The sequence below is a fragment of the Branchiostoma lanceolatum genome, chromosome 9 (assembly GCF_035083965.1).
Source record: "Branchiostoma lanceolatum isolate klBraLanc5 chromosome 9, klBraLanc5.hap2, whole genome shotgun sequence".
Lineage (NCBI taxonomy): Eukaryota > Metazoa > Chordata > Leptocardii > Amphioxiformes > Branchiostomatidae > Branchiostoma > Branchiostoma lanceolatum.
Genome location: NC_089730.1, coordinates 1,242,039 through 1,256,209, shown reverse-complemented (window position 1 = coordinate 1,256,209; position 14,171 = coordinate 1,242,039). Strand labels below are relative to the sequence as shown.

Sequence of the window (14,171 nt, the reverse complement as noted above, 5' to 3'; positions counted from 1 at the left end):
ACCTAAATCGTTAAGGGGCTGTTGAATGTTGGGAGGACTGAATTTGGGGGTTTTGTCAGGTCAAGTCACCCACTAATTTTCGGCGTTTAGAGCCAGCGAAGCGCGTGGCTCTGGTACTTTGTTGGGGCTGGGAAAGTCAAGGGGTATAGGGGGAGTCGGAATATGTTCCATGGTAATAGTATCGGGCAGTCCAGCGTGAGTTGGTAAGGAAGGCTTTAATCCATCTGGTCATGAAGGGCGCGGTCCGAGTTCAAGCAGGCGTTGGGTATACGGCGCAGTCTTTGACACGGTCAAACCTTTTTTGGTAATTCATTGTAACAAGGGAACGTAGAATACCAGGTTTATCGGTGGCTTTGAATACCTCGTTGTTATCTGTCCATGAGGCGGTGTGTGGTCGTTCTGTCTTTATTGCAGTGAAATTGTTGGGCTTCGATGTGAGATGTAGGGTCGGACAACACCAAATGGTGAGGCGAAATTGTCTCGCTATTTATCCTAACAGAGAGGTTTAATAGGGAGTTCGGACTGGTCTTGGTTTTAGAAGTCGGTTTTGTCTTAGGGATTGGAACGATAACTGCACTCGTCCGTGACTGAAACTTGTCGGAGTAAGCTATTATGCGGTGAAAACTGTTAGAAAGATCAAGGCGTCGGAGGGGGAAGATTGGTTTTCTTAGGTTTGGAATGGTAAGAGAGGGGTTTAGGTAAGGAAAGGTTTGTGATAGGCTGGATGCGCGATGAGGCAGGGGTAGGACAAGAGTGAGAGTGACATGAGAGTGGGCATCTTCAGTGAGAGAAGAGTAATAGGAGAAGTAAGATAAGGGAGGGGTGATAAAGACAAGATTAAGGGAGATGAGCAAGGGATGGCATTGGGAAGAATGAGAGAGGGGGAGGTGAGAAGGCATCAAGTATTTTAGGACGTTCTGATGTTGGAGAATAAAACGGAAGGAATGGGCTCAACAGCCAGAGACGGCGAAAGCGAAAGACGACGATTCTCCGCATCACTCACACAGGAGGACCTAGGGCAACGCATGATAAATAGGATACTATTTGACATGCACAGCCATTGGTCAGACGGTGTGACGTCATACCCCCTATGTAAATAAGGTATAGTGCCCTCTAGTGCACTTCCATGTGAGCTCCGGGTCCTCCGGCCACGTCTGGAGCCTGAAGCGTACCCACCCGCCCTCCCCGGACATGTTTCTGCTTGGCTAGAGGTATGCGCCCGCTTTAGGGCGGTCGCCTCAGCACATAGGTGCCTTTAGGCTTCAGACGACGATTCTCCGCATCACTCAAACAGGAGGACCTAGGGCTACGCATGGTAAATAGGATACTATTTTTGGCATGCGTTGATGAAAGTTAGACATCCAGGTAGTAAGATACGCCAAACATAATTACTCAAGCAACTGGATTAAATTTCAAAAAGTTTATCCAGTTGCTCGAGTAATTATCTTTGGCGTATTTTGGGCATGGTTACTAGTATATTTGGTTATCTTATTACTCCGGGAAGGAGGATGACCTCCTTCTGGGAGCATTGGAAATGCTTTTGTTTGCGCGTTCGCAGCTATAACTCACGATCCCGTTGTCGCATTGGTGTGTAACTTGGCATATCGTTTGCCTGATTGGGCGTGGTGATGCACAATGTCTTTGTTACACCGTAAGTACTTTTATCGTCAATACAATATCGTAATTGCACCCCTATAATTAATGGCATGTGCCACTGACCTGCCATAGAGACCATGCTATAATCCGTTACGCATGGCTGCAATACTTCATGCTTATACGGGGTACAAAGCTTCCCTACTTGCTGTGATCGTATAGTCACTGTTACATTGTAACAAATAGACAACGTGCATCACCACATGCAACCTAGCAAACGATATGCCAAGTTACATACCAATGCGGCAACGGGAATTTTAGCTGCGAACATGTGCAGAGTGACCTCCTATCTGAGTATGTCGTGTCCAGTCGCAGCTCGCATACTAGCATGTGCGCACGGGACGGACGAGGCACTTTTACCTGATTTTTGAGAGGCAGATAGCTCTTTGGACAGTAAGTGGTATACATTTCGGCCCCCTTGTGCCTTTTTCTGGAACTGCAGGAGCAGGTTTTGCTTCAGACTGTGAAAGGGAATAACTCAAGAAGGGCTTGATGGATTGGGTGAAGACGACCAACTGGTATGATTCATAATTGATGAGAAACACTCCCAATACGTCAGTCATAAAGGTTAGAATTATTTGGCGAAGGTATGAGGTCGTAGAACTCTTGTTTTTTATGAGAGAGGATAGGTTTGGGTAGATGAGGTATGGGGTGCAAAAATAAGGTTTGGGGGTAAAAAAGAAAAGGCGATGGTATGATGTGGTGTTGGGGATGCAAGGTCAAGGTTTGGGTGTAATGAAAGAGGAAACACGGATAGAAGGGGCATAGGTGAAGAAGAGAGACGAAGGAGGTGCAGAAACGTCCCACTTACACCCGATATCAATTCCCATACCTAACATGTGAGACGCCGTCTGCACTGTTGCGGAGGACTACATGAGTAAGATAGACTCCGATTTTGGTATGTATACAGCTTACGTGATGCTTTGTATGATTAGACAGCAATTATGCAAATCAGACTCTAATTTGCCTAATTAATGAGGAAATTGTAAAAACTCGCTGTAATCCATGATATGACTATCAAATATATGTGACATTTGTAACTGAGAAAGAGAGGAATATTGATGGATAGAAAATATGCAAATCAAGACCAAATTTGCATAATTAGTGAAACAACTATCATACAATACTTGTATATGACGGCGATTTCATAATTGTGGCATTTTGGAAGTTTTTTGTAAATATGTGAACAAATTATGCTAATAAAGAACTCATTTGCATAATTGATGATAAATGGGAGCATAACCTTCTTTGCTAAGCTCATACTTTGGACAACTTCTGCTATTTGGGTGGAGAAGACGATCAACTGGTATGATCTATAATTGATGAGAAACACTCCTAATTCGTCAGTCATAAAGATTAAAATCATTTGGCGAAGGTATGAGGTCGTGGAACTCTAGTTGAATGATAGTATTAGTATCATTGTTGTTGAACACGATAAGAACAATAGTAAGTGATTAAGTCTTTATTAGGAATCAACTAGTTACATTTTTTGGGGTTTTATTTGGTCTGACTCTCAATACAGAATTCCTAGTACTCATAGAGTGATCATGTAAATAGTCTGTACGTGTGGAATGAAATTGAGTTTGAGATATTTTACTCTTAAAAGCATACAAAATACAACATACAGGAATGACTAATGACTAAAGATACAGCTGTATATAGAAATCATTTTGCAATGGAGATAGTGCTTAATGAAGGACACTTGAAGGCAAATATGGAAGTATCCCTAATTCCTGTAGTATGGGAAACATACATTCACGGTCAGGCTGACTTATCCGAAGGCGATAGACCACAAAGTTTTTGTTGAAATCACTTGTGTTGTAAATACACAATCATACACTAAACTCACACTGTACTCAGTCCTCTTAAAAGATTTCCGAGAATCATACACAGACTGATGATGAATCATACTCACTAACAACACATGCAACACTACATGTCACAAACTGTACAACACTACAATGTATATATGTCCCAAGCTGTGAAACATATATATCCTAAATATATGCAACACTACAAGTGCTCACCTAAATGTTAACCAGAGCTCTACACACAAAATAGGTAACGGTTTTTCTTCGAAAGAGCTAACCGAGGCTCTGCCAACATTTGTAGTACTAAGTACAAGGGCTGCCGATGCTGTCACCTGTGCAAGAGCACACGTTAGTATATGGCTAAGCTGGAATAGAAAACATCTATCTTTATACCTTTTTTTATGTTCTTTGTAACGTTATACAATTTGGATGCAATGAGAATTGATTGAAGTCCGCATGATCCCCCCCCTCACTTTATATATACATATAAAAGAGGCACTTAATTGTGATGGTGTAACAACTATATAAGGTGTTCTAAAAATGGTTTTGTGGTTCTAATCTAAACGTTTAAGTTAAGATATTCTTGAAGTTTCGTTTTCCTGTCGATTTTTGGTCCTTCCACATATCAGGTACATGTAGACTTAGGCCATAGGAACATTGTCATGTAGCACATGTACATGTATCTGCTAACTTAAATGCATGTTCATTATATTCAGTTAATATAGTGATAGGTAGTACCAAGGAGCATGGTCTGTTACATGTAGATCTGATACATCATTTAGCTTTGTGCAGAGAGAACCACAGCAAACATCTTAAAATCACTTGCTCATGAATCATTTTGATTCATAAACAAAGCAGAACTATATCACAACTCCAGTATAGTACTGACATATTGTTGTGCACACACCTTGCAATGCAATACTTAACCAACATACAATCATCAGATACTGGTACTAAAATTTGCTAAAAATACTAATACATGTGTACTGAACATACCAGAAGAGATTACTCTCCAAGCTGAGGAGTGGGCCCGGCTGGTTTTTGACATGTTTTTAGGCGTTTTTGTCGGACTTTCTATTTTGTCCCGTTTTCTTTTCTGGATACCCTCCAAAACACTTTGCAATAATCATAAAACTATTTCAACAGAGAGCATCATACTGTACCATGGAGTCTGATGATAACAAGTCTATGGAAACTGTTATTTGGTCCTTAACCATCACCCCCTGGCCTGAACTACCTTTGTACATGTACATGAGTTAACCCAGTACATGAGTACAGGGAAAGGCATAACTGCTGCCCTTTCTGAGATCGTCTTCATATCACAAAGACTATACACACCTCCTAAATCATATCGTATAATAATATGCTAACTGTAAAGGTCTGCTTAAAACATGTTTCTTACAGCAGATATATATTTTTTGAGTCTTTAAAGATGCCCTATAACACTACTGTAACTTATTCATTTATTCATTGTCAAGTGTCACATCACTACTGTAACTGTGCTAGATATAACATTATTTATAATTTGCCTTTACCTAGTTACATTTTTAGAACATCTAATGATTTATATACTAAACAATTGAGAAATGACTTACATTTTCACGTTTATGAAGGTTAGACATCCAGGTATTCTCTCTACATCCAGGTAAACAATATATAAAGGTAATTCAAACTCTACAACTGGATAAAATACAATACTACTTGGACTTTCAACATGCTTTTGCCAGTGCACTCAATCTAACTTGAAATGTAAGAAATGTACTTGTTTGTTTATTTATTTTTTATTTAACCAGGGAGGTTACACATCGCCTGTTAATGGTGTTTTTCAATGTGCCCTGTACTTGAAATGTAACTAGTCTATGACAGAGTACAACAATTCCAATTTATTCTTGGTCAGCCACAATCTCCATTACATGTAACGTAACATCACCAATTAACGTCCGATTTATTAAAAACGTTATTTATCTTAAAACCGCGAGGACAGAGCCTAATGTTAAACCAATGGGCAGAAATATCAGCTATTCTAACAAGAAAAATGCATGGCCTGTAAGTTTTTCTCCGCCTGTTTAACGCCGTGCGAGCAAGTATTCATACTGGGGTATATGATGTAAAATTGTGGAACATAGACCAGAAAAAAATGCACAGTAACTGTCAAAAGTAGTCTACAGACAAATGATAGTTAAGTCACAATGTTTGTCCCTCCGCTTGCCTGATGCGATGGAAGAAAACAATTGTTTGTGTTTCCCCGACATCAGCAGCACGTGGCGTTCACGTGATAAACCCATGGTCATGAGTTATGCCGTGCAAATATGTATCATCTGAGCGGGGGTCGCTAGGTTGTATCAAACCTTCCTAAAACTGGCAAGAGTTTCAAACCTCGAATCACCATGGATAGTCTGAATATCAAAGTAAGGTTTAACGTCAGCTATTTTCAAAATAAACTAGCAATCATGTAAGTTAGAAACACAAGATGAAGTACGCGGTGTCGAATTACACATAAAATACGTCATGCATGCCGCTTCCGTGCAACTTGTTGTTACTGGTTCAGGAGTTTATTCTGTTATATCGCTGGACGTAAAGCTTTTTCATTGTTTTGTATAAAAGAGAGAGATGGCTAAGGATCATATTTATGACGTTCTTTGTTGCTCATGAGAACAGGCTTTGGCATAATACACCGCGACATGTGGACATCACCCAATCTGGACGTAAACTGCTCCTGCACGTAATTAGGTCATGTTACGTTACATAGTAGATTGGCATTGTAGTCAATGCTTTGGAAAAGTAAAAAAAAAAGGTGCCATTCAATGAAATCATGAAGACCATGAAAACTTAACCTCAATATTAGCCTGTTATGTCAACTGCCCATCAAACAAGAAAAAAATTCTAAAGTTTCTTCCAATAGACCACCCTGAATCAGAGCACTAACCTTGGTCCTTTTGGCTGTCAATCAGTCCACTATCTCATGGGATGTCCACTATCTCAGTCCACTATCTCATCCTACCACAAGATAGGCCTATTTTCAAAACTACATGTAATTCAAAAAGTATAAAGTATGTCCTGTCATAACCATCCCCAATATGCCAAGATTTCACACACCCCAAATGTTTTTATTATCCGTATTCAATTTTGAGAGGTCTCCCTCACCACCCACAAAGATTCTTAAAACATTCACTTTCTTCCCACACTATTCCCAATTGGAATTCTTAACCTAATACTACGCCCAAATATTGTTGGGCTATTGAGATAGATTTTCTTACCTCAGCAACCATACAAGCTTGAATAATTTGCTACAGCACAATGCACCTTTGACACAAGGTACCTGGGTATTTTCTGCTAGATAGAATATCCTGGCATTCAAATTGACCAGCGTTCCTGAAATCTTTACATGTCCCTTCCACTACAGCAAATAAACTGATGGAGGAAGCCGCATTGTTGAGAAATAAGACAAACCCAACTGTTCACTACAAATGTGAAGATAATACACTGATAAAAGCCTTTTACAAAATATTGTACATACCACTGATCTATGTCAACTCATCCTATATTTGGTCATGAAGCTCAAATGAATACAGAACTTTCATTTGCAATGGTTTGTTCATTTAGTAAACCTTTTGCTGTAGTAGACAATAAATGTAACAGTGATGGGAAGGTGTCAAAAGGTTCATTGCCTATGGAAACATCAAAGCCACAGGAAAGTTTTAGGATTCTTCCACCACTCTTCAATCTTCCCTGATCTTTTTGACATCTGGCTCCTTGTCGTTCTGTTCCGTGGTGCTCAGCAACAGGAGGGGTGTCTTGAACTCCTTACCATTGACATGCTCTTCCAGTCCCTGAGAGGGAAAAGCAGCACACAGGTATTTAAATATAGCACCTTTAACTAGTTTTTTTTCCAGATTGGATTGGATTTACATACAGAAGACAAAAACAGTAATCTATGTGACCCAGAACCAGTGACTGTGCCATTACCTTTCATGTTGCCCTTATGAGAAGATCTCTTGATTTTGTAATGACTGCATTTTCAATTTAACCACATTTGTACAATAGTCTTGGTTTTGTCCACATTCAACACAAGCCTATCAGCTTCTATCCATTTCCATATAACTGTCAACTCAGACAGACAGTAGGCTCGTTCTCAATGAAATGTGCAAGATAGGGATTTTAGGTCCATAAAAATAGATCAGCAGTATCTTTCGGGAACACCTACCTTATTTGTTAAAAAATACTCCCATTAATAATTTCCAAAATATGACAGCTTATTTCTATTTTGATGCATTCATTATGTACAATGTGTTATAGCAGGTGTAACGTAAGTTACCGGTAAGGCCATGTTGATTTGATTATATGGATCATATTCTCCGGGGACCTAAAAATGGATGCAAGTGTGCAAATAAAAAAAGTTTATGAAATCTACCTAGTCAGGAAGGAAGGTATACCGAATAATAGATTCTTCATTTTTGTTTTTTGACATTTTCTTCTTTGACTTTGGAATTGATTTTGGCATTCTACGACATTATTATCCGTTTTCCAAAAACTTTTTTTGCAATCTACAGCATATAATATGTTCTCATTTTGGAGCTGCTTTGTGCGATTTACAGTTGAGCCGGAAACCGATGTAAATTGGATATCTTCCACATACAATGTAATCAAATCAACATGGCCAAACGTATGTTACAACACTACACTTTGGCTGTTTTTCTTGAAAGGATTCATAGTTTTTGGCTGCATCATTTGGGGTATAAGAGGACGTTTGTAAAAACTGTGCAGCTTTCTTGCAGCAGGTCAAAGTAATAACGTAGAAAGCATGGTAACATGGGTGATGGGAACGTATGTTACTGTCATACTGTAAAACATTTTGCTAAGCGAGATGGGCTACAAATGACTGAATTGAAGACTTTCTGATTCTTTTAGAAACGCTGCTAAAGGTCATAAAAACGGAAATTTCTTGTCTTACATGTGGCTTATCTAAAAGTCATGATTAGGGGTGGGTACCAGAATGAAACCGGTATTTCTTGCTGGAATGGTCCAAAAAAATGGGCTGGAAAAAAACAGTGGACCAATTGTTGACCACTATTAGTACATGTAAAATTAATACAGTAATGGGTAGGCTGAAAACAGTGTTATTGCATATCGGTGGCTTGTGCTGCAAATATATGACCTGTACCAAGGACCAAGCAGTGAGACAATATATAAAGCTTTACAAAACAAAAAACATTTGGGTCTCCAAGGGTATGTTTAGTAGAAAACCAACATGAGAAAAAAATGTAAATACCACAGCCAGTGGCCAGGGCAGGGTGGCAGAAGTTGGCAGAAGTTAGGAGTGACGTCATTGTAACTTCTGCCAGTTGCCAGGGTAGGGTGGAAGGTGGCAGATCTTAGGAGTAATGTCATTGTAACTTCTGCCATTGACCAGGGTAGGGCAGCAGGTGGCAGAAGTTGGGTGACATCACTGTAACTTCTGCCACTGATGTCACTCCTAACTTATGCCACCCCCGCCCACTGGCAGAAGTTATAAGTTAGGATGAAGTCACTCCTAAATTTTGGATTGGGCCTGATGGCTTATGGAAAAGCCTGAAGATACATGTGACGTAACCCGATTTCAACTTCTGCCATTTCACCCTGATAGAAAGGTAAGAAGTCATCCTCAATTGAGGTGAAGCATGATGCTTTTTCATGCTGCCTCGTCACAGCTCATGTCTTTGGCCAAGCAAACTGGGTCACACCTACTCTTCTCGATAAGTGTGTTGGGTTCTATTACGTGCAGAGGTTTGACACTTGAGGCTTATGCCCGAAGCTCCCTCATACATGGGGCCGCCGGGTTAACATCACCATCCAAAATGACGAATGCAATCCCTTACAACATGTCCGAGCTGGAGTCGACCCTAGGATCAAACTCGGGGCCCCCTAGGATTCACGGAATTTGATCCAGATGGCGAAGCAGCGGGGTTGCGTTATCGCTTGCGCCATGGAGACATGCAAACTTCACCCTTCACTGGACATAATTGTGGTGGTGACGGGATGCTCATATTAGTTACGGAAGGGTATTAATTATGCTCTAACATGTGCAGTTACCGTCCATGAAAAGGGAATGTAGTGGAGAGATGTTGAAGACACCAAGGTAATTAAAAGTATGAATAATTTTCTTGATGTAGACGATGTTGTTTGATTTTGTTGTCGCAATGTTTTTTTTTTTTTGCTATTTGAGGTAAGCCTGCATTCACTGTTCAGTGATCGTTTTTGCAAAACTAGAATTATGTTGTATGTTTTGTTAAATCATTTTTTTTCATATTAGTTGCATGTGCATTGAAAATAACTAATATCATTCCAATAAACAATGTGAACATAAACTCAGTGACCTGTACTTGTGCCTTGTCTCCAAAATATGATATAATACTACTGTACTGTAATAACTAGGTCCAGGCTCAGGTCCGAACCTGGACCTGATTCCCTGGACCTGGATTTGACCTGGACCTGAATTTTCTGTACCGGTACTCACTTCCAGGCACTGCTGTCTTACTCTAATGGTAACATTTGCTACTGAAATTGGCAACTGAATTTGGCAACAGGCATAAACCACGTAACATAGTCTTAAAAATCAGTGAAGGGAGTGATCTGATTTAATTTGTCAGAGGGCCTGGCTAGCTGGCTTTACCTACCTACCAAACAATCATTGTGGGAGCTTTTTGAATACATCATATGTTCTCAGGTATCAGCTGTTTTAGGAGGAGGTATCCCACCTGACTGTAATTTCTTCCAAGCCATCAACCAATACTTATGTTGTGGTACCGGTACATAGGTGTTGTGGGAAAATGAAGGAAGCATCAATTTGATGTTGCCTGTAATTTGCTTAATATCAAGTCCTAAAGACTGGCGACACATTTCAGTGAGAACGAGTAGTGTGTTTTGCATTACCGCTACACTTGGACCTGAAGCTGATGGATCAGTGTTCTTGGCATACGGCTATATTTGAATGTTTAGCAGCTGTAGGTAGGTCGTTGGTGTATATACAGAAAAGTGATGGGCCTTGAGGTATGCTGCTCTTGTACTTTCTGCATGAAGAGACATCGCCATTCAAATAAACAGCCTGCATTCTATTTGTGACCACGCTGAGATTTCTTTTATCAGAAGAATTTATGCAACTATAGAATGATGTACAAGTATATGCTGTAATGCTGTTCTGGGAGGGCAATTTGAATTATAGGCCCTGGTGTTAAGCACTTCCTCTTGTTAATTGTTAACTTAACTAACTTGTTAATGATTGTTAATAAACAAATGAACAAATACATTGTATTTTATACTGCAAATCAGATGTGTTACAATGTCAGTGAAATTAATCAGCAAATCCACATCACAAGCACAGAATCAGCTAAATGAACCTGACCTGAGCAGAGACCTTATCCAAGACAAAATTAAGGGGGTTATGCTTCTATGAATGTACACTTAGATTATCTGACCACTTTTGTCAAAGGAGAGGCCTTCTTTGCTTAGATAATGCAGTGGCAGATGATTTCCAATAGAGGTTCAATATCCACCAACCTGAGTTTTAAACAAAAGTTCATGAATAGAATCCAAACATACCTCCCCACTGTAGGACAAGAGTGGTGACACCTCACACACAACTGGGTACTCATTCACATCCTCCTTACGACTGCAAAGAACAGACAGAAATTAGAACAGGCATTCAAATGTAGAAAGTACAAGAATTCTTATTCAACATGAAGTTAGAAAAAATGGCTTTTCATGTTGCCCTTTCATTGCTAATTAAGTACTACATGTATTTCTGGCTCAATGGTACAATAATGGGCAAGTTTAGACTGGATGTCATGAACATTATGATCATTTATGGTTTCTTTCATGAGTTTTTTCTCTTACCATAAACTTCTATGTCATAATATACCAATTGAAACTATAGGAAAAGCACCGAGGTCATTCATTCTATGCTGAGCACATTTACCCTTGACGTGTAAAAAAATTTCCAACAACTTCACTACACACAATCATCTCTGTTTATGGCAATCACAACTGTACTTATAGTTACACCCCACAAAAGGCAATTTCCAGCTGCAAGTGTACGACCCCACCACTCAAAACCCAGGACTGTGCGCGTCAGACCTTAGTGCGCAGGCTCATTAGCCAATCATTGATGCACATCCGTCTTTTTCACTTACCTGTACAATATTTTGGTTGGCAAAATATAAGGCAAAGAATTGCAGGCTTGTGATTGGTCCACACATCATATGATGATATAGATTAGACTTTTGCAGTGGAAGACTTCCTATCATACCCTTACCTTGGGATGGGAGGAATAGCTGTGCCATCCTCTTCTATGAACCTGCCTCCTGCTAACAGCACCCAGCGATGGTGCAGGTTGAAGAGCGCATGGCGTGCTGTTGTGGGTGTGTCCTTTTCAGCACTGTCATTGTTCTTTAAAGGAGAGAATTCATCCTCTCGTAGAACCTCAAACATGGCAAATTTCCTGTCAAGACAGAAACAAACAATCCACAAAAAGAAGTATCAAAATCAATATAATTACTGCTCTTAAACCTTCTGTGTGCTTACTAGGACCCTGTTTATACTAAGTCGCCCAAGTCGCCTGAAATCGCCGCTGTGGCCTAGTATGAATGCTCCAATTTGCATGTGAAAACGCCCGATGCGCATCGCAGCGAATCTACCTCCAGTAGGTGGATTACTACCGATTTGGCCGCATTCCAGCTTAGAATGAACGCTTGAAGCTGGCTTGATGCGCATCGGGCGCATTACTTTGCATATTGACCCGGACATGGTTCAATGGGTCATATGTGACGTCAGCCTTGATTTCCACCTATTTGCCGCTATAGTACGATATTCGCCTACCTCCAAGCTTGTTAGAATATTTCGCAGAAATATGGCAGAATTGGACAATTTTGGCGTCTTGGATGAAGAAGAGACACGCGTGCTCATGGCCATCTTTGGGGATGTGGGGATGCGGCCCGAACAAGAGCGTGTATGAGGAAGTAGCGATTTTACAACTCGCGCTCATTCCTTCGACCCCTGGTGTGAAGGAATGCGACTTTGGCGATTTTAGCGATTTGGGCGACTTGCGCTGCTTAGTATGAACGGGGTCTAGAACTCCAAATGTTTCTACAATTTACAGATGATTCAGCATGAGTTGAGTTAACCACACTCCATATTTTATCACATAGCTTAAAACACCAACTTACTGTGAACCTCAAAATGGATTTGATCCATCTGCTTCATGTTTCCATAGGGCAATAGAAAAACAAGGTGACTTGGCAATTGTCACAACAAGTGTTTAAAAAGAACCTTTTTTAAGAATAGAGTTTCTTCATTTGCATGGAGAAGAAATAATTATTGACTATGATAGTATCAAATCTGTAGTTGTGCAAGGTCTAATGTTGAGAAGTTTCTACAGCAACTGAAACTTTCTTGAAAAGGATTTGGGATAAAAACTCTTCTTTCATAAATGTTGTGTAACAAGACAGACTCTAGATATCAAAGAAAGAAATTCAATGCAACTATTATCCTCAGTGTTCACTCGATGGTTCATTCGATGATTATTGTGTTAAGTGCAACTACATGTACTAGCATTAAATGCCATCTGAATACGTCCTTTCAATAGAAAATTATGACAGCAGAAAACTACCAGATGAGAAGTTTCTCTTCTCACATCCGTCTTGGAAATTAGATTCTCCCGGACTTTTCTTCACAGCATAAAACCATGGTAGATTTATGTGGACTCCAGCATCTTTGATGTAAAGCAATAAGTGCCCATAAATGCCCTTAATATCAAAACCTTTGAGATATGAGAGAAAGAGAGAGAGACAGAGAGAGAGAGAGAGAGAGAGAGAGACCCAAATTGACATCTACATGTACATCCATTTCTTTATTTGCTATTCATTTGATTGGAATTTAAAATCAATCATACTATACATGGAATCAGACTTTTTGATCACAGTAGATCTTTGCATAATTTCCTGTTATTTGAAAGGATTTCTAGTTCTACGGTAACACACTGCGGAAAGCATTACGTATTATTTTGGGACCACTGCTTCACAAGACTGTACTGAGGGTTGTGGGAAGTTTTGTTCTTGACAGGGGAGAATTCATCCTTCCGAACCACCTCCAGAACAGCAAAATTTCTGGCAAGTGAACAAAAAAACAGAAACACACATGCCACAAATGCAGGTTAGTTTGTTAGTTAACAGCACAACATGCAGTTAGTGAAAATAAAAATAACACCAAATTGAATGTGCAATCCTATTGCAGCGTACATACTAACAGGTTCTACTTTTACAAGATATTGCCTTTAGTAAAGCCTACAGTGTAAATTATACATAAATGTACCAGAGGTACAAATGCATGGCTGCCATAAAATTGGTAACTGCAGATGGCTATTTTTTTGCACCAATGAAACAAATACAATTTTGCATACAGTAGTTTAAACCTTTCCATATCCTAGAAGTCTGATACGACCTCATTATGACAATCTATTCCCTTAACCCTAATTAAGTGTTAAGTGAAGGACCGTTCTCTCCGACAGGTGCTAAGATTGTTCCGGGAGAGAAGATTCGTTATGATTATCTTGCCTTGAGTACCTTTTATATAGCAGTTATTGATCCTTCATTGGCTTGAAGAAGGTGCTAATGATATAAAATTCTCCAGGCCAACCAAAACAGGACATAATTCCGCACTGCACGCATCACGTGCAGT

The 14,171-nt window shown here is 39.8% G+C and overlaps 1 protein-coding gene across 4 annotated transcripts in view; it reads right to left on the bottom strand.

Annotated features, from left to right (window-relative positions):
• Positions 1–3,100: 3,100 nt before the first annotated feature.
• The window catches only part of LOC136441710 (UDP-N-acetylhexosamine pyrophosphorylase-like), a 46,777-nt gene continuing 35,706 nt past the window's right edge, over positions 3,101–14,171 (bottom strand). For 3 of the 4 annotated variants that reach the window (XM_066438149.1, XM_066438150.1, XM_066438147.1), the window contains exons 9-12: positions 13,490–13,600; positions 11,752–11,937; positions 11,040–11,109; positions 3,101–7,294 (exon numbers count right to left, since the gene is read on the bottom strand). In XM_066438149.1, coding sequence (XP_066294246.1) covers positions 7,184–7,294; positions 11,040–11,109; positions 11,752–11,937; positions 13,490–13,600 — 478 coding nt within the window. In that variant the 3' untranslated portion in view covers positions 3,101–7,183. The remainder of the gene's footprint in view (positions 7,295–11,039; positions 11,110–11,751; positions 11,938–13,489; positions 13,601–14,171) is intronic. The other variant, XM_066438148.1, reaches the window with a different exon arrangement.